Source organism: Anolis carolinensis, chromosome 6 (assembly GCF_035594765.1).
Source record: "Anolis carolinensis isolate JA03-04 chromosome 6, rAnoCar3.1.pri, whole genome shotgun sequence".
Taxonomy (NCBI): Eukaryota; Metazoa; Chordata; class Lepidosauria; order Squamata; family Dactyloidae; genus Anolis; species Anolis carolinensis.
This window is the reverse complement of record NC_085846.1, coordinates 73,922,303-73,946,402: the sequence shown is the minus strand read 5'-3', so window position 1 is coordinate 73,946,402 and position 24,100 is coordinate 73,922,303. Positions and strand designations below refer to the sequence as shown.

The following is a 24,100-nucleotide window of genomic DNA, read 5'->3' as shown; positions in this document are numbered from 1 at the left end:
GCCTTTGGTTGGCAGTTCACAAGAGTTAGCATAACTGTTAAAAAGAAACAGCAGAATAAATCATAACAGGCTTTTAGTTAGGTCATGTTGTTTTTATACTGTATGGTAGGATTAAATCAGACAGACTGAGGTGTGGAATGGTCTTTTTATTGATTTCTTAAAATTTAGGCTAGTAGATTGATAATCAGGCATTAAAAGATATTGGTCAGAGAGTTCTGGAAGAATATATATAATGGAGATAACTCTGTCTAAGGACCTTATTAGATGCAGTCTTCTCCCTGTTTCTCACCACTGCTGAAATGGAGTCCAATGGAGCCCATCACATGATGCAGGGCAACTTCCAATGGGACTCCGTGGGGCTCTGTTTCGGCAGAGTGGAGAAACAGAGCCCAGAGTGCCTTTGAGAAGTCAGATAATGGGAAAACATGAAGAGGAAATGGAGGAAAGGGTGGAGAAAGAACGGGAAACCACATGGGATGAGACGCCATCCCAGAAGACAGGGAAAGACAGTAAATGAAGGAAAACTCCCCCCCCCCCACTTTCCCCCTGCCTGTCTAATAGGGTCCTAGGTTGTATTTGGGAAAGACATTGACTTAGCCAGGTAGATAAATTTCTGCAAGAACAAGGAGTGCATCTATACTGTAGAATTAATGCAGTTTGATTCTACTTAAACAGCCATGGTTCAATGCTATGGAATTGTAGTTTGATGATGCACCAGGAATTTTAGACAGGGAAGGCTAAAGACCATCTCATTGAGCCGTGGCCGTTACAGTGGTGTCAAATTCCATTAATTCTATAGTTTAGTTGATGCACCCAAGAAGGCTGCAGTATAAGTAAGTGAAGTGTTGGAGCAACAGCTTTGTATCACAAAAAAAGATAAGTTTTGAAAATAGATACAGTGGGCCCTTGGTGGGTTTCAGGACTTCCCATAGATACCCAAATCCATAGATTCTCAAACTACATTACATAGTAAAATGGTGTTCCTTATATAACATGGTAAAATCAAGGCTTGCATTCTGGAATTTATTTGAATTTTTTCTAGCCATGGATGATTGAATGCAGAATCTGTGAGGATAGAGGTGTGAAGTCAGAGAGGGAGGGGGGAGGGGGAAGGGAGAGAGAGAGAGAGAGAGAGACAGAGAGAGAGAGAGAGAGAGAGAGAGAGACTGACTGACTGACTGGCTGACTCTGGGTCAAATAATAAATGAAATTTGTATTCCCTGTGATTAATCCATTTATCTTATCTCCATGGGATTTCCTCAGATATATATTTGTCAAATTTGAAAATCAAGCCTATGTTTACCTTAACGACCACAGGAAAACAAAACATGTTCAATGCAAGATATGCCAAATACTTTGACAAACAGACATCTTTCACAGCGGGGAGTAACTCTGGGAAAAAAAGGTGATAACTATATTACCATTTCAGCTTTGAGTGGCAATTCTGTAGGGAACCCAAGTCAAATTGTCAGTTCAGGAATCTGAGAATCTTCAGGGGAAGATACCTGAGTAACATCTCCTGTGACATATCCAATGAGTTCCTGCCCAAAAAGAAATGTCCAAATTACACATCTGGTGCTTGTTCAGAGCAATAGGAATTTGGGGTGTATTTTTATCTATAATTCATAGATTGTTGCTTCTAAAATCATAGAACTGGAAAATATTCCAAGCTCCATTAAATCACACTACTCAACCTGGTAAACTACCTTTTGGAGGTTGCCTTATAACCTCTGGTGAAAAACATCCAATCAAAGAATGGCTACCATCTTCCAAGATAGGTTGTTCCACTATCATACCATCAGTTTCCACCATTCAAACTATGCTCCTCCAGATGTTTTGAACTTCAGCTGTCATAATTTCTAACAGCTGGTAAGCTGTCTGGGATTTCTGGGAGCTGAAGTCCAAAACATCTGAGGAACACAGTTTGAGAAACTTCTGTAGAGTGTCAGAAAACAAGCTCACTCCAATATTCTCGTAACATCTTTCTGATATTTGAAGATACCATTTGCATCATCTCCCTCAACCATTTTTCATAGGACATTTTGTCATCTCGATCATAATCTTCTAGTCTAGTGGTTCTCAACCTGTGAGTCCCCAGATGTTTCGGCATTCAACTCCCAGAAATCCTAACAGCTGGTAAACTAGCTGTGATTTCTGAGAGTTGTAGACCAAAACACCCGGGGACCCATGGGTTAAAAACCACTCCTCTAGTCACATTGCAGTTTATTAATATCATCCTCAGACACCTAGATCCAAAGCAAAATAGAGCATTATTAGCGTATTGTTGTTGTTGCTATTTCTAATTTTATTTCTATCCCGCCTTTCTCCACATAGGGACTCAGGGTGACTATGAAATATAACATGCCTATTAAAAATTTAAAATAAGACAGATACAAAAATAAAAAATTAGACATTTATGGGTTGATACAATCATACAATTGTTCTGACAGTAGCACTGATAGGAAAATGTGACTAAGGGAAATAAGACACAGATTTAGAACTGAGTATTGATCATAATAAGGTGATATAAATAAGCAAATGTTTATCACTTGTACTAAAAGATATATAGCTACAAATGTGGATTCAGGAAGCAATATAGATGTTACACCCCACAGCATGCGAAAGAGTAAAACAAAAATTATGTATATACAAATTTATTTTGTAGTGTAGGTATGAAAGCAGTCTTGGTACCTCATCAGATGGCTCTTTGTAAAGTGGGGGACAGTAGGGGAAATTGTGGGGCAGCATAGGAACCCATTACACTGTGTTCCCTACCGTTGGGGTCCGTGGCATCCCTTCCCACGATGTTTCTTCTCTGTCCCCCCCCCCCCCGCCTTCCTCTTTGGCTCTTCTGACTTTTTTTATGACGCTACTTGCACGGAGTCCTGCCAAAAGTAGCCCTGCATTATGTGATGGGGTCCGGGGGACTCCGTGCCAGCAACAGAGAGAAGCGGTGAGAAGATTATTCTTTCCCTGCATATGATTAGGTTGTTGAAGACTATTTTCTCATTAACCCAGCTAGGGTTACAGACAATTCAACTATAACTCCCACATGGTTTGGGAAAGTTCTAAAAGGTTAAAATATATTAGGCCCATAGATTCGCTTTTGATCCCCTTTTAAACATTATTTTGTTGTCTACAGAGGCCTGTTTGAGATGGTTTTACTGCCCTTTGAATCTTCTGATAGATAAGAGTTTTGCTTCAGCTTTACTTTGGTTAATTGTTGACAAGATGATGGTAAAAATAGAAAATAATAATAACTTCTAATCAGTTCTCTTTATTATTAAGGAGAATGCAATTAGAGTTTCTGCAGAAGCAGGGATTAGATTCTGAGTTTAGGTATTGGTGCCTAGCAACAAGCTAAAGGAATTTCTGCTACAATTGATTTTAAAACCTGAAGGTAATAGTCTAAACGTAAGTATATTCCAGCATAAACTATATTATGTCATGAGCCTGAATAATTAAGAATAGCAGTGTTTCATCTTTGTCCCTAAAGCTTTTTAGTCTGTTTTTTCCTTGACAAAGCAACCAATTTGATTTCAGTTAATCAACTATAAATGTGCATTGAATAATGTTTCATTTTTTTTAAAGGTTCCAGGTGATAATTTTCATTTTGTTAAACTATTATATGCTTAACTGGGCAATGGGAGAGGTTGGGATTTATCTGAAACAGGTAATTTTTTTAAACTTAGAATGCTATCTTTAAAAAGCAATTCATTGATTTTTATAATGTGTGCATGTGTGTGTATGTGAAAAAGAACCTTGTTACTTATATTCATTATTTAAAGAAAGCATATGAAAATATTGAACAAATTTATCACTTTTTAATTCATGTTCTCAGGTTTTTTTAATACTACTGAAGTGACCCAAATTACCTAAAATTACCCCAAATCTAGTATTTTATCCATATTTCACATAATGTCATAGTTATGTTCACTTACCTCTCCTTGAATGTTACAGGCAATGTAACATATTGCTTCCAAGCTGTGTTCTGTATATACAGAACTGAATATTCGGCCATAAGAAAAATCATAGCAGGGTTTGTTTAGCATGTATCTAGAAAGAAACATATTTTATGTTTCAGCTTTCTTATATAAGATAAACAAAGAGATTGGAACACCCTCCCCAGAGATATACGGCAAGCCCCAACCCTTTTGAGTTTTAGAAAAGCCTTAAAAACATGGCTTTGTGCCCAGGCTTTTAATGAATAAATGATAAAGACGACCCAGATTGTTATATGGATAAAGTTGGAGGATACTGGACGAACGGATTTTAAACATGTTTTATGTTTTATATTTTATACTGTATTTAATTGGTTGTATTTTTTATATGTTGTTGTTTTTAATGATGTATCGGCATCGAATTGTTGCCAATTGTACGCCGCCCTGAGTCCCTCCGGGTGAGAAGGGCGGGATAGAAATATTTGAAATAAATAAATAAATAAATACTCGGGTAGAGCTAAACTTAAAAATAATGGTTGAACATTGCTTTTGCTTTGTTTTTTTCTTCCATTTTTTATTATGTTGATTTGTTATGGTTTGCCATAAACAATTCTTTTTACAAGTTGGAGATAAAGTGTGCAATTGGGAAACCCATGTTTTGCAATTGCAAAAATGAGTCTACACATTCTGTTTATTAAATATTAATTGAGCACTTAAATGATATGAAATGTATGAACAATAAATTTGGCATCCAGTGTCAAAGCAAATGCCTGCACCATATTCAAATACTTTATTCTACTCGATACTTCTCCTTTTCACATTCACCATGGATTGCAGTGTAAAATGTATTAGTTGTAAGGAATCACCTGAATGAGCGTATCAGGCAATCTAAATGAAATAGAAGCTCAGTTTTGGATTGGTACCAGTTTTGGCACTGCAACTTTGATGAAGTTGTGAGAATGGCATTAGCATTGGTATGTCAGTAAATGTTTTGATTGCTATATTAATGAATTAAGAGAGATTCATACATTAAACATTGCTGTGACGTAGATAAGAGCTACTTCTGATAAAAGAATATAAGCAAAAATGAAAGTATGTGTTGTGTTCATTTGATTCCTTTTATACATTTGTGGTGTCTGAAAGGGAATTTGTACAGTTGGAATATATGGTTTTGTTTTGCTTGTTTGTTTTAAATCCTATATCATATGGCTTTTAGAGCACTGCTTAGACAGGCATAGTTCTTTTGAAAAATGCAGAATTTACATTTTTCTAAGCTCTGTTGTATTAGATTTCTTTCTATTCTTCCAACCACCATTGATAAGCTTCTTTCTCCCTGGTGTTTCATCCCTACAGAACAACTTCTTTTTCACCCTTTTCATTTGAAGCAAAATAATTCACATAAAACTATTGATAACAGAAAGGGTTATTGGATTAATATGTTATTCCATATTTGTTGGGGTGTACCTTCAAGTCATTTCTAATTTATGGCAATAGTAAGGTGAACATATCACAGGTTTTCTGAAGCTGAGAGTGTGCAACTTGTTCAGGGCTAGCCAGTGAGTTTCCATGGTTCAGAGGGGACTTGAACCGGTATACTATGCTGGCTTTCACTGACCCCTGTTAAAATCATACTGTTGTAGATCCCTACCAGAATATTTGGTAAAGGACTGCTTGTTTTTGTCACTCACTCTGGATTCTTCAACGTGGTTATGGTAACTGGTTGATATTCATTTGAAAAATTCAAAATTGAAAACAGACTTTATTTCAAAATATAACACCATGCACTAATCAATGGCTAGGTAAAGACACTTGGATGGCTCAGGCAGGAAAATCAACATTACATGTCTTTCCTTTTTTAGTTTGAACTTTAAAATAATAAAAGGAGATAGATACTTTTCAGTTCTTTAATGGCCTATTTAATCTGCTATACAGGTCAGCTGTCGCTCTATACCTTGTATAAGCTCTGCAAAATTAATGTATAGACTTAAAATAAAATAATGGCTGTTTGCCAGAAGTTTGTTTATTCAAATTGTTTTACAATATGTGTGACTTCACATATAGGCAACTATATCCACTGCTTTCGTTTTCTTAAATCTTTATGCTAATACTAAATTTCAGAAAACTGATACTATAATAACTAATGTCATTTTCCTCTAGGCTGGTATGTACAAGAGGAAAAAAGTATGGTATGAATGTGCATTGGAGGAAGCAGGCCAGCTGCTTGCCTGCTCTGCTCACCAAAGTCTTGAAATGTGCTACTTGTCAAGAAATGGTAACCTTGTATGGTTTCCTGTCTTTGCATACTAACTACATTATACAAACCAAATGCCACTGACTCATTCAGAACCTTATGATAATATTGTGATTGTGACTTCCTCAAGTGTTTCATATGTATTGGTTCTTGAAGCTATTTCACAAAAGGCTAATTCCCACATAGACTATATTATGCAACCAAAGGTCTATCTATCTATCTATCTATCTATCTATCTATCTATCTATCTATCTATCTATCTATCTATCTATCTATCTATCTCTTGGACATATACAGGTAAATTCCACTTTTGTGACCAGTGCAGCCCTTTTCTGCATCTTTTACTACAAGTGTCCACTCTTGACATGTGACTGTAAGTATTTGGCCTATGTGGGAGTAGTGCCAGTTCCTACTCAGCATATGTGTCTCGAAGGGGTGGCTGCATTGATTTCACAGCCCGATACAATGCTTATGAAATCTTTTTCATCAGTGGAATGTCTGCAGTTCCTGATACCTACTGCATCTGTAGGTGGTAGCACTCCGAAATCAATTCCAAACAATTCAGTGCAATGCTTTCTTATTATTTAATTAATTTAATTTACTTTACTTTTATTTTGTCTTTCTCTTGATGTAGGGACTCAAGGAGGGTAACAATAAACATAATTTGGTATAGTACACAAGAAATCAAAAACACTATACAAGTACTTTTAATCATTCACTTGTTTATTTGTCTGCTCTCACAATTCTTTTCAGGCAGAGTAAAGGATAAAGAAACAAAAACTGGTACAATAACAAGGAGCATAAATATATATTCATACAGTCTGTTCACCACTAGAGTATTCACTTGCTATTTTGTAGCAGTAATGTTGCTGTCTGCTACACCTATTCCATTTTATTTATGTAAACACGAATTTGTTTCAATTTTGTTTAATAGATGGGATTTGGCCATAGAATCTCAGTTCAGAATGAGAAAAAAAACGCCTCATTATTTTAACTTGTTAATATTTCTTGACATTTTACCTTGCATGACCTGAGGATCTTTAATTATACTTATAGAAGTAGTCCCTGCAGGCACTATATGCATAGTTGTAGCTGTAACCAATTCATCACTTGTGGCCATGCTTTTGGCAAAGAGCTTTTCTGTTCTGATTTTCAGATGAGAGGTACATTCTGAGGCCATTGCTTGGTAGAGCCTGCCAGAGCTTATATAATGTATTTCTGGTTTACATTGTTTCATCTTTTTCATCTGAATTTTATTTATTGCTAGTAGTAGGCTAGTAGTAGCTCCAGCTTCTGCCAACCTAGCAGTTCGAAAACATGCCAATGTGAGTAGATCAATAGGTACTGCTGCGGCGGGAAGGTAACGGCGCTCCATGCAGTCATGCCGGCCACATGACCTTGGAGGTGTCTAGGGACAATGCCGGCTCTTCGGCTTAGAAATGGAGATGAGCACCAACCCCCAGAGTCAGACATGACTGGACTTAACATCAGGGGAAACCTTTACCTTTACCTTAGCAGTAGGCATTGATTTTGAACAGTGGTTCTCAACCTGTGTGTCTCCAGATGTTTTGGCCTTCAACTCCCAGAAATCCTAACAGCTGGTAAATTGGCTGGGATTTCTGGGAGTTGTAGGCCAAAACACATGGGGACCCACAGGTTGAGAACCACTGATTTAGAAGAATAGCTTCCTGGAATTTAAATGGAACACAAAGTTATGAATGGATGTTATTAGCATTCTGCTGGTAAAAATACCTCACCTCCAGCACATTCGTGTGTATTTTAAATATTATGGGCTACACCATAGGAATTGGCAGCCATGGTATCAAAGATGTGCCTACCAACATTACTTTGGAAATTGCTCCTCCAATAAAAATTGAATTTCTCAATATGATAAGGTGGCTTGAGGAATCTGGATAGTTTTGGGTACAAATTGTTCATCAAGGTGACCAAAAGAGTCTCTGGTCTATAACCAGGCATGGATCAAGCTGATTCCATGCTTTGCCTGAATCTCAGCAACTTCCTGGACTCAAACCCACTTCTTGGAGCAGGCAAAGCAGAGGGAGGCTAGCAGCAACTCCATTTTTTGCCTGCATCACATTGTTTGCCCCTAAAGTTGAGCAAGGCCAGGGATGGAGCATGACGTCTGTAGCCTCCACTCTGGCCAAAGGCACTGGCTCTCCTTGATTCAGCTTCTATGTAGCCACTGTTGCTGCCTTCTCCAGTGCTTCCTGTTTCCCAAAGGATACTCTGGCCTCTGCACAGAGAAAGGACAGCTGCAGCAGGAATAACGATGGTAGGCAGAAATAGTACTGCACATGGGTAGGTCATGGCAGGTATATATTGTACAAAGCAGTGCAGAAACAGGCAAATTAGCTCATGATCGTGCCTTGGGGTAAAGAATATATAATGAATGCAGTTTGACACCATTTGAACTGCTATGGCTTCATGCTATTGAATCTTCGGAGTTGTAGTTTGGTGATACACTAAAAGCCTATCTGCTTGTGCACTGTAAATGCACCTTCAGTGTGCCCTTTTATCATACTTCGTACCTCCAGGTTTTCTGATGGGCTTCTCCAGACTAAAAATTTTGCATGTCCCTAAAATAATACCCATTGGTCATGATGACCTAAGATGGTGATGCTTGATATTTCAAGTTGTGGCTGGAGGGATATCTGGATGCCCTAGGGCTTGATGGGGATGTCTATGGTGGATATATATGAGCCATCTTGTAGGAGCCAGAGTGTGATGCTGAGCAACTGGAAGGGCTGGTGAGGGCACTAGCAGCAGAGGAACTCTTTGGGCTCCCAAAATCATTTGGTGGTCCACAAACAGCTCATGGGCTCATTGTGTAGGTCTGCTCTAGTGGAACAATGAAAATGCTGCTTGTACTTTTCTTGCTAGCATTAAGTGGATAAAACCCATTAAATATAGCAAATATTTGAGTATAAACAAAGTATGGCTTTTCACAGGTAAACAGCTATAGGAAGCGAAATAACAGCAGAACCAGAAGACAGAGAAAGTAAGTTTAGGATTGCGTTAAATTGTTTCTATTGATAGAATTGTTCAAAATTACCTAATTTTGCTTGTTGTGCTATAATACACTGTTAGGATGCTGTGGTCCCCATTAAACTTAGAAGAAATTTATTATCGCTTTCTTAACATGGATACACATATTTCCTTTTTGACACTATAGGAAGTATATTTGGAAACATGTGTATGTCCTAACACCTTTCTTACATTTTATGGTAGCTATACATAATTTTGATCATTTATTTACAAAATACATGATTTAAAATATGTGCTTAGGAAAACAATAACAAAAATAATAGCATTTTCTAACATCGGCAGTGATTCCAATAAGAACAGCTAAAACAGTGGTTTTCAACCTGGGGTCTCCAGATTGGCCTTCAACTCCCAGAAATCCTAACAGCTGGTAAAGGTGAAAAGGATTGCCCTGCAAAAACCTTGTAGTTCAAAACTTTGTAGGCTCTCTTTTTGTAACAGCTGTATGTAAAGGGAGATTCCCCACTAGCACCTAAGAAAGTATTACTTCTTTTTTACTTTCTTCCTGGTTAGTGGCTTTGTAATTGCATTTTAACCTATGTTCTTATTAAGGGCACATCAAGTGGATATAATTCCTTGAAAAATTATACAATAATTGAAGTTATGCTTACAGGTATAAACAAATACAATCTGAATTATAAGACTATTCCACAAACATCTATAAACCAATTTCCTTTGGAAAAGTAGGAAATGGAGGGATAAATTGGTACACAGAGTGTTATAGATTGGATTATATGATGGTGCCATTTTTGGAACAGAACCATTAAAATCAGTGACAAGAAATTATGACCCGGCAATATCATTCAGTCTGTTCTCAAAATGAACCATTCATGATTCAATCTTTTGTCTTTTTCATGATTAGTTAACCATTATTCATTAGTATTTCACAACAAATAATTCAACAATCTCTCAATTTTTGAAGGAAAAGAATGCTAACATGCTCAGTTGACACAGCAGACCCAGAAGATATCCTGTCAATGGAAAATCTAGGTTTGTATAAAATGAACAAGTATTTCTCATCAGGAACATTAGATTTTAAATGAACTTTTTCATATCTAGGAAAAGGTACATACAGAGCATTATTTCAACTTCCAATAGAACATAATGTATTTCTGAAAAATGATACTGTATTTCACCGAATCTAAGGCACCATTGAAGCACACCCCATTTTTGAAACTTCAATTCAGGAAAAAGAATGTCATTCTTTTTTGTTTCAGTGTGGCTTTGTAGTGTAATCTTTCCTGTGGAGTGAAGAGAGAGTGTAAAAGTCATAAGTCATCCATTTGTATCAGTTTATTTTATTAAGTCTATGGGCCCCGGTGGTGTAGTGAGTTAAACCACTGAGCTGCTGAATTTGCTGACCGAAAGGTCGGCAGTTCTAATCCGGGGAGTGGAGGGAGCTCCCACTGTCAGCTCCAGCTTCTGCCAGCCTAGCAGTTCGAAAACATGTAAATGTGAGTAGATCAATAGGTACCGCTCTGGCGGGAAGGTAACGGCGCTCCATGCAGTCATGCCAGCCATATGACCTTGGAGCTGTCTACAGACAACACCAGCTCTTTGGCTTAGAAATGGAGATGAGCACCAACCCCTAGAGTCGAACACGACTAGATTTAACGTCAGCGGGAAAGCTTTAACCTTTACCTATGGGCACATTGGGGAAGCAGTGGAAGCTGGAAGCCATGCCTAGCTAAAATATTGGTAAACGGCCATCTGGTTGAGGCTGAGGACAAAATAGTGGAGGCATAGCAGAACCATTGGGGCCCTTTCTCCTTCTCTCTCAAAGATAAGACAGTTTAGAAAACAAAAACTGGCAAATCTAAGGCGCCATTGAATCTAAGGCACATCCCCTTTTCGAAACCCATTGAATGGTGGAAAAGTGCACCTTTGATTTGATGAAATATGGCAGTATGTTGTTAACCATGTCTATATGACTATATAGAAACCAGTTAAGGCGTGTTGTAAGAGACTGTCAAATGTCAGCATTGTTTACAAAGCATTCTAAACATTTGTGAGACTACAGCTTGAATCTAATGCACATTTGCCTAACATTACCTATCATATATATGCATGTATAAGTTGACCTCATGTATAAATTGAGGGCAGGTTTTGGGATTGAAATTGTGGATTTTGACAGGACCCATGAATAAGTTGAGGTTCATTCTGCAGAGAGGAGAAAGCACCAAGGCCACCTCAGGGGTCAGCCACCCATGGCCAACACTGCCATTTCCCTACCCAGGCATTTAGAAAGGTCAGAAATAGTGCAACAGTACAGAATATAAATGAAATGAATGTTGGAGTTCAACCACATTCAGCCCAAGCCTATAGTCTTCATCAAGGAAATAGATAATCAGCAAACAAGGTCAGCTAGGGGAGATCTTCCCCATTATCCTTCCGGAACGTCTGTTGCTTTGTCTATCTTTCTCACTCTCTATTCCCTCTCCTCACTTCATTGATGATGTAGACTGATATTTCTCAGGTTGCATGTGTGTTAGGCCCCCAAGACCTTGTGGCCAGTGCTCCCCAGTTCTTCTTCTCTAAGGCTTTGTGTGAGAGTTCAAAGCAGAATGTCAATGTAATTTTTGAGACTTTCCCTTTTTATCTATTGTTTCCCACTGTGTGAGTAAGTTACTCTGCTGTGTGCTTTTGTCTTTTTCCCCCTATTATTTTGGGGAAATTTCCATAACAATGTTTCTTTTCTATTCTCTTGGGGCGGACTATGCTCTTGCCTTTTACCACACTACTCAGAGAAGGAAATTGTTCCTTTTTTGATAAGTTAAAATACAGTAGTCACATTGACCCATTATATGTTAAACCAGATGTTTGGATTTGACTAAAATTTCTAGATTTATACGTGAGTATATAGCATAAGTTCAACAAAATCCAATTAAAATTGCTTCGTATCCCAGTAGAACTGGACTAATTGAATTCTGTTATAATATATTGACTTATTAATTTTCAAAAGACTAAAGCATGATTAATTTAGGATACAACGCACTTTAGATTTCCAACCAGTTATTAATTCTCTGATGATGTCATATCAATGTGTACTGGAAGTTCTGGAGAACTTGGAAATGTGCATCCTTTTTCTCATTTTAATTCATTCTAATAAAGATATTGACAAGGTCTTTAGTTAGTTAGTTAGTTATTTTAGAAATAGAGAGGAACAAGTTGGAATAAATTAGTATGTTGTTATTTCTCCCAAGTCCTTGGAGGGACCTCTACTTCCTCTAAACCTGTGTGTGTGTGTGTGTGTGTGTGTGTGTGTGTGTGTGTGTGTGTGTATATATACACATACACACACACACACATACACACATACACACACACACACACACACACATACATACGTAGTCCATATTCTAGGATTTATTGACATGATAAAACCATACATTATAAAATCAGTAGCAGGAGGGAGAGCTTGTTTCTCTGTTTTAATGTATATCCCACCTTTCTCCCAGCTTGGGATTCAAGGCAACATGTTGGTCTGTGCTGTAGACTAATTAAAATCTTTTATTAATGTTTGTAAGTTGTTGCATTATAAAATAAGATTCTTGGTGGGATGCTTGTAGTCACTGTGTTGCTTAGGATTTTTTTTAAGGATTTCAAATTGAAGTAGCTTTTTATAAGATGCAGAGTGCTTCCTAATATCATGGGTGAAATTAGGAGGTGTGAAATACTTGTTCCTGAGCAGTGATTAGTAAATTGCTAATGTGCAAGGCATGCGTTTATTACCTGCTGAACTGCAACATCTCAAATCAGGTCAAAGGATGAGGTTGTTGGAAGGGAAGATGAAGGAAATGAATCAAATAGTCCCTTTATTTGCTGTTGTATCATTTGGGACTCCTATAATTCTGAGTTTAATTGGTGAGAGCCAGCAGGCTATATTTGGCACAGTGAAGCTGTAAATCAGTTCACCGACTGAATTCTTGCTTAAATTCCTGTTTCAAGAGTAAATCTCACTTTGTTTACATTTCTTTCACTGGCAACCCGAACCAAACAGCACCTAATGTTCTCTGAGTTATTGCAAATTCAAGCCGTTTCATTGCTATTTGGTTTTATTTTATTGTACAGTTCTTGCCTATGTATTTGTGGGATTTCATTCCCATGCAGTTGAGCAGGTCCTTTTATAAGGAATTTCCATATGATTACAGCTGTCACCAACAATGCATACATACAGATAACAGCAGCTATTGCTGGTGCATAGCATACTCTAAAATGGATACAATGTTACTTTTTAAAAAGTGGAACACATATAATTGTATTTCTTCTACCTATTCTGTTCAGTTCAGTATCAAGGATGAGATATTTGTTATTCTCCACACTGCAATTTTTTTAAAAAGAAATATGCAAGTGGAAGAGATAAAAGGGAGGAAAGCATATACAAGCGGAAGGATAGCCAGCAGTAACATTTCCCTGATGGTTTGCAGATAATAGCAAACTGAAAATGATTTAACCATTCTGTATTGTAGCATACTGGTACAATGCTGTTCCAGGTTGTATTGTGATCAGTGTCACCATGCATCCACAGAATGTAAAAGGATAGTTCTCTATCCAGGCTCACCTTAAAGTACTGATTGAAAACACTGTGTTTGCTTTCTTGAGTGACATTTCATGTAGGATACTGATAACTGGAAACAGTAAATGACAAGAGAGGGGAGTTGTGACATATATATAAAGGAGCCCCTGGTGACGCAGCAGGTTAAACCGCTGAGCTGTAGAACTTGCTGACCGAAAGGCTGGTGGTTCGAATCCGGGGAGTTGGGGTGAACTCCCACTGTTAGCTCCAGCTTCTGTCAACCTAACAGTTTGAAAGCATGCTAATGTGAGTAGATCAATAGGTACCACTCCAGCGGGAAGATAACAGTGCTCCATGCAGTCATGCCGGCCATATGACCTTGGAGTTTTATACGGACAACGCCTGCTCTTTGGCTTAGAAATGGAAATGAGCACCAACCCTCAGAGTCGGACATGACTAGACTTAATGTCAGGGGAAAACCTTTACCTTTACTATATACATAAATATCTGTTTGTTCCATTCTAAGGAAAACATCACAACTTTAATAGCTGCTTAATAACAAGATGCACTGTGAAGAAATCAGGATCCTGTGGTGGAAATAAATACCAGTCCAAAGCCAATAGAGATAATAAAGCTTAGTGATCATCGTTTTAGAAACCACTTCAGCCCACATCTAAAAAATCATATTCTCTATGCAAACCAGCCCAAGCTCCTATGGTACTTGTTCAGGCTCACATTTATGTAGTCTAAATAAGACTGGATCCAAATCAGGATGCAAACTGAATTGGGAGATGTTCCCACAGACCTATTGTAGAGCAGTATGTGTTCATGGTAGATATTAAGTTTCCTATTTCTAGGTCATGAAAGAGTGAAAAACTATGTCACAGAGATTTTTTGAGGATACTCTACTTTTAAGTCAGCCTGATCCTGATACATGTCAGCCATCATATGAGTTTCTGTGGTTTTCCACTCCATTGTTTTGTTGAGGAGTGTTCTTAAAATACTGTGCAAAGTATTTACTTAATACTCTGACAGCCATGTTTGCAATAACAGCAAGAGGCTGTTGTAAATTAAATGTTTCCTGCTGTCTTACTTCCTTTCCAACCACAGTAGGAGGGGTATTAGTTAACATTAAAGTAGATAGAAGTAACTGCTGACTACATGTATTAAAGCTCAGTTTGCAGCCTTTACTTACAGCATCTATTTTTACCATCAGTTCAGGTTTACTAATAAAGGGTTCCATCAAAGCTTCATAAAAACATGAATATTTGGCTATAGATTGTGTTCTAAGTCAGGAAAATATTGTATGAGCAAAGTGTAATGAAAACATTTTTATTATGCAAAGAAAAGGAACGTGATGAAATTGCTTGCTGTATATCACATATCAACCAAAATGTAGAATATGTCAAAGCGTTTTCTGATTATGTTTTTAGTAAAATGTAAAATAAAAATGTTGAATATGTCTTATTTTAAATTTTTCTGTAGAACATAACCAGAAATTCTCTGTAACATAATTTCAGATGGAAACAGGGTACAATGTAATTGCAACGTATTCTGATGTTTTTCTGTCTTCTGCCTATATTCTATGGGAAGGAAACAGGAACATTTTTAGGAAGCTGATATTGGGGGAAATGACATAAATGGGTCAAAAATGTGTGGGAGTTTTGGGTAAAGATTAGACATTGAAACTGACAGATGAATTTAAAGTAAAGATAAAAATTCTTAACTCAAGATTTTCTATAGTACAGAACCACTGTGATTGTAACAGCACTGGGGTTGTCCAAAAGAATCTTTTGAAACAGACTGTGGGCACCTTGACACTGACCATTTAGATTGGAATGGTGGCGGATCAGTCTGCAGGCAACCATGGCAGATGCATGGGCTAATCCGCATTAACCCTGTCTACTGCAACTGCACACCAGGTTAAAACAACTTAGAGAAAAACCCAAATCCTGCACCAGGATTCAGGCTTTCACTGAGTTATGGCAGTGCAGACACCCAAAACCAGTTCCCACGTGGAACCAGCTGTAGATGTTCCAACAGCCATCCCATGTTTCCCGGGCTTAGTTGGTCTGGGGACATAAGGTAGTTGTCATCTCCTGCCTCTTCCTGTCGCTACCAACTACCTAGCTCATGCTTGGCAGTCCCTCTTCCTCCACTATAGCTGGTAGCAACAGGGAGGTAGAAGGAATGGTGGTTGGGCCCCTTCCCAGTAGCACAGAACTGGTTTCAGCCTGGCTGGTCAGTAGGGATGCCTTCCTGCTGCCAAAGTGTCTCGGGGTGTCCCTGCCGAGCTGTAATGCAAGCTGGAACAGGCATTCTGTGTGCCAGTTCTGAACCACATTATTTGTCTGTGTTGTAGAACCAGCCTGTATTGCATTAACATTAACATTCTGCAAGTACATTTCCACACAGTGGTGTGCAATTCATTCTAGAGGGGTGGGAATCTGATCTTTGAAACTCAGTTTAAATCTGCATTCCCCTCCTAGGAACATTTCAAGAGATGGTAGACAAGTGGCATCATCATCATCGGCGATCCCCCATGGCCGAGTATAATTGCCTTCCAAGTATAGAGTCTTGGTGGTGGGTCTTGATCTACATGTTCTTTCGCAGTGAGGACATCGATTTCCAGGTGGAAGGCCATCTTAACAAGAGTTGACTTGACGTGCCTTCCTCTTGACATGTTTCTCCTTTTCACCCTCCATTCATGCCTCTTTGAATTCCACAGCACTGTTGATAACAGCTGACCTCCAGTTAAAATGCTCAAGGGCTAGAACTTCCCAGTTCTCTGTGTCTATGCCACAGTTTTTAAGGTTAGATTTAAGCCTATCATTAAATCTCTTTTCCTATCCATCAACATTCCATTTTTTTGTTTTTGAGTTGAGAGTAGAGTAACTGCTTTGGGCGACGGTGGTTGGGCATTTGGGCAGTGTGGCCAATCCAGCCAAGTTGATGCTGAAAGATCATCACTTCGGTGCTGGTGGTGTTTGCTTCTTTCAGAATGCTGACATTTGTCTGCCTGTCTTCCCAAGAGATTTCTAGGATTTTTCAGAGGCAACGCCAATGGAATGGTTCCAGAAGTTCAGTTTGACATCTATACATGGTCCACATTTTGTAGGCATGTAACAGGGTTGGGAGGACAATAGTTTTATAAACAAGACATCCTACTTGTTTATAATGTCCTAATCCTCAAACACTCTCTGCTTCATTAAAAAAAATGCTGCACTCGCAGAGCTCGGACAGTGTAGAATTCAAGTGTTGATGTTGACTTTTATGGAGAGGTGGCTGTCAAGGTAGCAGAAATTATCGACATTTTCTAATGTTACACAATTAAGTATTTGGGGTGATCTTGATGGCCATCATGGATCAAATTAACTTGTCTGTCCAGCAGTCATCCACACCTGTCATGGCTCTTGTGAGAACCACATCACGATCGTGTCTGACAAGTATAATTACATAGACTAAGAGATGCCAATGCTTTGAACGGGGATGCTTCCATGATGTCTTAAGCTTATTTTTCTGACGGAAGAGTATGTTGGAGATGGCAAGGTTATGTTCCGCACATTTAGTGAGAAATAGGATGTCGTTTGAGTTGTTGTTTCCAACCCCATCTTTTCATATAGTCCCTGGCCACAGGTCGAAGTCTCGTCCACCTCTCACATTAAAATCACCCAGGAGAATCCTTTTATCCTCCTTAGGTATCTCCAATAAGGATAGTGTCCAGTTGATAGTAAAGTCTTCTTCTGCCTTCACAGCCATTGAAACATGTACCATGTTATCATCCCCCTGCTCTACTGGTGAGGACTTCAGATTGTGCTTGGTCTGGTTCCTCCCTTGCAGACCTGCTGCCTAGGGAGACTCCCTGGGAGCACATAGTTCCAATGGTTTCATCCGCAGGTTCACTGGAACACAAAAGCCTCCTCACTATGACAAAGTGACAATCCATTGAAAGGAATCAGGACCTTTAGTGTACAGCTCACAAGTATATTTTACTGTAAAAACTGCTGATGCAGATTAATAGCTTCTGAGAGTGTGTCAGGCAATAAATTGACTTGGTAGCTCACTTATACATGTTGCGTGAATAAGTGAAAATCAGTTTAGACTGAGTCTAATCCCAACCATACGACTTTACTTGATTCTTGCATAACTCTGGCTTCCATGAATACAACTGAGCCTTTTTATTTTGACAAGTCAAATTACTTAAAGTAATTGCCTCTTATTCTGTTAGTTTCTTTGATAAGTCTGTTGTTACTTCAAATATAATTACCTTCTGAAAAATGTCTAAAGCCAATAATACTAAAACAGGTAAAATGAAAAGGTAATTTACTTTGAACATGCTGAACATTTTAACCAGTTTGAAACTAACATTTGGAGGAGAGTCAAGAGATTAAAAAAAACTAGAGGAGATCTATTGGTCTGATGTCAGTGGGGTGTTTAATCTGCTTCAAGTTTCAGTTTGAAGTTTAAAGGAGCTTTCAAAAATTATAAATCCTACTCACTAAATAGGTTTAGTGCCTAATTTTTGAACTAAAACTTGGAGCACCGTTAATGTTCCTTTGACATCAGAGGCACTCGTCTCCCTAAGAAACTACATTGAAAAGAAAGATGAGATGGACAGACTTGTAGATACTCTTTGTCACAGTTACACGCTGATTTATAATTGATAGATACATAGAGAAGTGAAAAATTGTAGTTGTGGTCAACAGATGTATGCTCAGAGGCGTTCTAAAAGCGAGCAGTGGCTACCATACATCTTCTTTATGAACTGGCCAAATAGACTTACAGTCCCTTCTACAAGGGTGATTGCTTTCTCCTCCAAGGAGTTTCTCTAATACATGGACACAGCCACATGCATTTATTTAACATTACAGACTAAACTGTAGAGCCAGAAGTAATAGCTGGTTTGGACATGCTGTTGCCTTCCATCTGAGTCCCCTGTTGGGTGAGAAGGGCGGGATATAAATATTGTAATAAATAAATAAATGAATAAATCTGTCAGTGACCTGGCCCACCATCCTATTGTATGCTTTATAGTCACCTTTTTCTGTGAGGCACAATTGCTTACCTGTGACTGTAGTTCTTTCAGTTGTCATATAGTCCCTTTCACAAACTTTCCCCATCTCCTCTCTTTCAGGTCCCAGTAGATTTCATTGCAGACTTTGAAACTGAGGATAATTGGTGGATAATGTGACGCAGAGGGGTGGTCCTCCTCCTCTCCCCTCCTCATCCTCTGCCTCCTCCTTTTCTTGTTTCTTCCACCTCATTTTTCTTCCTCCTCGTTCCTCCTCCTCCTCCTCCTCCCCTCCTCCCCCCTTAAATCCCTCTTTTCTCTCCTAAAGGAGACTCAAACTGGTTAACAACACTAGAAACTAAACAATTTACAATTTAAAACTTAAAACTTACAGCATATAAATACTAAAATAGAATTAAACATGACAGTGTTAAAAATAAATGGTTAAAATAGCATAAACCCACTAAAAACTATTTAAATGTTTTCAACACTATACTAAAATCTTTCAAATAACCCATGGCTCATTCTTAAAAACTTACTTATTTAAAAGCACACCTGAATTAAAAAGTTTTAGCTTGCCACTAGAAGGGTATGGGGAGGGAACTATTCTGGTTTCCCTAAGCTGATAGCTCCAGAGTTCTGGGGCAGCCACTGTGAAGGCCCTCTGTCACTAACAATGTGCTTGTGATGGTGTTGGGACTGAGAAGAGCTTCTTTTGAGGATCTTAGGGCCCTGGAGGTTCATATAGGGAGATACAATCAACCAAATACTGTGGACTTTCTCCATATAGGGCTTTTGGTCATTACCAGCACTTTGAATTGTGTTAAGAAAAAAACTGGCAGCCCCGTGGAGGTGTTGCAACAAAGGAGTTGTGCACTTCTTGTAGCTAGAGCTGGCCACAGCTCTTTGGACTAGCTGAAGTGTCTGACCACTCTTTAAAGGTAGCACCAAGAAGAGCTTAATACAGTAATTCAAAGGGGATGTAACTAAGGTTCTTGCCAAGCTATTCAACTAGAGGATTCCAAATAAGGTTTCTGTGTACTGTGTGCAGCTGTGAAATTCATTTGTGTGAGGATATAGTTTGAAGAACCACATTTATAGGTAAACAACCTGTTCATCTTAGAGATTTATCTAAGATGAGTGTATCAAGGCAGACATGATCTTCAACTGGCAGAACTTTGAACTGGTGGAAGGACACTTCTAATTCCTTCCAGTCAGAGGATCTGGGTGCTAGTACAGCTATTTTATTCTTGAGTTCATTCTCATTTATTTAAATCAAAATGAGTGACTTTTGTATAAAATATGTATTAATGACGTTTATTTTCCCACTTATGCTTATTACCATCTAATTGTTCCTGTGCAGTTTTACAACTTTATTACTCATGCAAGTAATCATTTCATGATGGGTCAGTTGAAGATTTTTTAAAGTATCATTTTATTAAAATTAATGTATGGTTTATTATTAGAGGAAAATGAATGATTCTATTTTGTTCCATTCTAAATATTACTATTTAAATATCACATTTACATACTATTGGACAAATCCACCAAACAGTTTTTGTGTTTTTATCGCTAACCATGTAGGAAGCTAAGCTCAGTTTTGGTTTACACTTGGATGAGGAACCGTGAAGATGCTTCAGGCTGTATTTCAGAGGAAGGCAATGAGAAATCACTTCTGTGTAGTCCTGGTCTTTAAAAAAAATCAACAAAATTAATGGGATTGCTATAAGTTAACAGGTTATTTGATGTACACACATCTATCTGTTGTGGAAAACTACAATCTATATTAACTGAATAGATTCACATGCATCAATTTAATTTGAAACCAGTTGAAGAGTGTTCCCAACAATTCATTTTCACTGCTTTGTGAATTGAGTTGATGCGGTACATACAGTACCTGTTGAACTGTTAAACAACAGATATAAATATTATTGTCAGTTGTCCAATTATTCTGGCATACCTCAAAAAGAGCAATCAGTGAATTTTGTTTGATAGATATGAAACACTTTTTTATTTGGCATCATGATTATTATAACCTCTTCTGTACTATGCCAAGCAGCCAACAGTACAATAAATAGTATCGCAATAATACAAAGCATATTTTAGCTGAAGTGTTAATATTGGTATTTTGTTAGTTCTCTCTGAGACAGAAGTTATACTGAAAGATTTGGACCAAATTCTCAAGCATGTTGCAGATACCTTCAAGCCTTCTTTTGAGTCGTTTGCGGATGGGGAAGACAATGATTTAAGGGAAAAGGTATAAATTATTCATAGAACCTCTGCTAAATGCTAATAATTGGAAAATACTTTAACCAAGTTCTTATTTTGGCTGAGAAACAACATTTGAAATATTTACTAAGCTTATAACAAATTTACAAAAATTATTCACACCAGATTCTAACATTGCACACATTTAGAAATCAGAATATTGTTTAAAGAGTAAATTTGTTAAACTACAGTAGAGTCTCACTTATCCAAGCCTCTGGATTATCCAAGCCATTTTTGTAGTCAATGTTTTCAATATATCATGATATTTTGGTGCTAAATTCGTAAATATAGTAATTACAACATAACATTACTGCATATTGAACTACTTTTTCTGTCAAATTTGTTGTATAACATGATGTTTTGGTGCTTAATTTGTAAAATCATAACCTATTTTGATGTTTAATAGGCTTTTCCTTAATCCCTCCTTATTATCCAACATATTTGCTTATCCAAGCTTCTGCTGGCCCGTTTAGCTTGGATAAGTAAGACTCTACTGTATGTGCTCCTCAATAAATAGAAACACATGCTTATGATGAAACCATTTTTGAAATTAATGTTTATCACTGGGATTCCAAACCAGGGAAGCTGCATCCACCGATAACCTTGTTATTGTTTGCTTTACACATTTCTGCATGTGACACAGCTGCCTTTTGGATACTGCTTTGCCAAGCCAAGTTCCACATTGAACTTACTCCATTATAATTCCTGGACTACAGATACACTACAGAAGAAACCTGAAATGCCACACTTGTTTATGTAGAATTCTAAGAAACTTTAGGTCAGTTCATGCATTCATCAATGAGGCTATGGAATGTGCTTTAATTGTTTCCAGTTTTGCCAAGTCATAGAATGATTCAGGTATACATACCAAGCATAGAACTGAATCACTAGAATTTGTTTTGAAAGCTGCATGTTTCTGGAAAGCCATTGTTACAAAGATAGGAACATGTCTATCTTTTTATTTTTTTTAGTTGTGTAGTCATTACATTTCTAAACTTTTTCCCCACAAAGCGTCCATTATATCAATCATCTTCCTTCATTTATATGCTGTTTTCCCATAAGATAGTGAACAGAATGATATTTAATATAATAATATTAAACATCATAATAGGTTTTTTTTTTTAAAAAAACTGTCAATAGATTAATACACACTTAGTGGTAAAACATTAAATAAAAGAATGCAAGTAAACTCACGGAATCGTGCAAGTTAGTACTGAATGGGAGAGAGAATAAAGGCTAACATAATAATAAAAAATACAGCACTCACAAAGACAAATAGTTCTTCATTTTGCAGATACAATATGGAGTTGTCCACAATTAACCTAACAGCAGTCTTCCTCCCTGTTCTTATTTGGATCTCCCCTCTCAGTCTGTTCCCTTTTCTCATCTGAGGAGGTGCTGATTGCTAGTCTTTCTTTAAGCTTTAACACACTTCTCTGTCACCCCCAAAGCACACTCTTTAGGCTATAGGCTTTGATTTCCAGCCCTTTTCCCCCAAGGTTTCCCAGTATTCTTATGTATACATAACATATCTTTTGTTTTTCATCCTTTACACTTTGTAAGAATGATAATCTGGAAATGCTTAGCATCAAAACAAATATTGGAACATGCTTCCCAGGTCCAACACTAGTTGGTTACCACTATTCTAATGCCAGAAACAAAGAGTTGAATACAGTCATGCACAGATCAAACCTACTTACTTTAATGGGGAAGGTTAGCCACTTAATCTTGCTTAGAGCAAATCCAATCAAATAAGTCTGGATTTAACCCTGAATTTCTGGAAGGTAGTTGACATTTCAGGGCCGCAGTGGGTTCAACTGCTGAGTTGCTGAACTTGCTGATGGGAAGGTCGGCAGTTCAAATCCACGAGACAGGGTGAGCTCCCGCTGTCAGCCCCAGCTTCTGCCAACCTAGCAGTTCGAAAACATGCAAGTGTGAGTAGATCAATAGGTACCACTTCAGTGGTAAGATAACGGTGCTCCATGCAGTCATGTCAGCCACATGACCTAGGAGGTGTCTATGGACAACCCCGGCTCTTTGGCTTAGAAATAGAGATGAGCACCACCTCCCAGAATCGGATGTGACTAGACTTAATGTCAAGGGAAAACCTTTACTTTACCTTTACTAGTTTACATTTTCATATGTATCAAAAGAGACATCTAGTTGGTTTCTTATTATACTGTAGTATAGATCAGAATGCACTTGTGCATTCACACTGGCTGTGTGTGTGTGTGTATAAGCTATCTTTGGATGTTGGATAAGGGTTTTTTTGTGTCAGGAGTTACTTAAGAAACTGCAAGTCGTTTCTGGTGTGAGAGAATTGGCCATCTGTAAGGATGTTGCCCAAAGAACGCCCAGCTGTTTTGATGTTTTACCATCCTTGTGGGAGGCTTCTCTCATGTCCCCAGATGGAGATGGAGCTGATAGAGGGAGTTCATCCATTCTCCTCGGGTTGGATTCAAACTGGCAACCTTCAGGTCAGCAACCCAACCTTCAAGTCATCAGTCCTGCTGGCATAAGGGTTTAACCCCCTTCGCCATTGGGGGCTCCTATATGTTGGATCAGCTGAAGGCCTTTTGTTTCAGAATTGTGTTTCACATAATCGTAATAAGAATATTTTTCTTCTAGGTAACTAACTGCTGCACTGAATTCACTGAAAAAAAGCCAATGGAAATCAACACTCAAGAGGACTGTGTTATAATTGATGGGAAAACTTTGAAGGCTGGAGAGTGCATTGAGAGCATAACAGACAGGTTTAAGGAAATAGATTCTTTAATGGCTGAATTCCAAGACAGCTTGTAGCACTGATAAGAGAAAAGCTATTATACTATTACAGCTTTAAAGTGCATCCTTTTTCACATGTAGCTGGAGATTCTTAACAGCAGTTTAACAATATGGTTAGTTTGATATTCAGTTCATTTTTACTATGTTTTCCCCGCGTTCTTTGAGAAAATTGATATCAAACTTAGTTTCTGAAGATTACAAACTCGATTTAATGGCTAAAGTGTGTGTTTTTAGAATTTGTTTAATAAAGATGTATTTTCCTTGGT

General features: G+C 37.9%; 1 protein-coding gene across 2 annotated transcripts in view; it reads left to right on the top strand.

The window, feature by feature from the left end:
- The window catches only part of zcwpw2 (zinc finger CW-type and PWWP domain containing 2), a 45,821-nt gene extending 21,721 nt beyond the window's left edge, over positions 1 to 24,100 (top strand). For both annotated transcript variants that reach the window (XM_062958211.1, XM_062958209.1), the window contains exons 3-6: positions 9,162 to 9,211; positions 10,178 to 10,245; positions 20,918 to 21,039; positions 23,679 to 24,100. In XM_062958211.1, the coding sequence (XP_062814281.1) occupies positions 9,162 to 9,211; positions 10,178 to 10,245; positions 20,918 to 21,039; positions 23,679 to 23,852 (414 nt within the window). In that variant the 3' untranslated portion in view covers positions 23,853 to 24,100. The remainder of the gene's footprint in view (positions 1 to 9,161; positions 9,212 to 10,177; positions 10,246 to 20,917; positions 21,040 to 23,678) is intronic.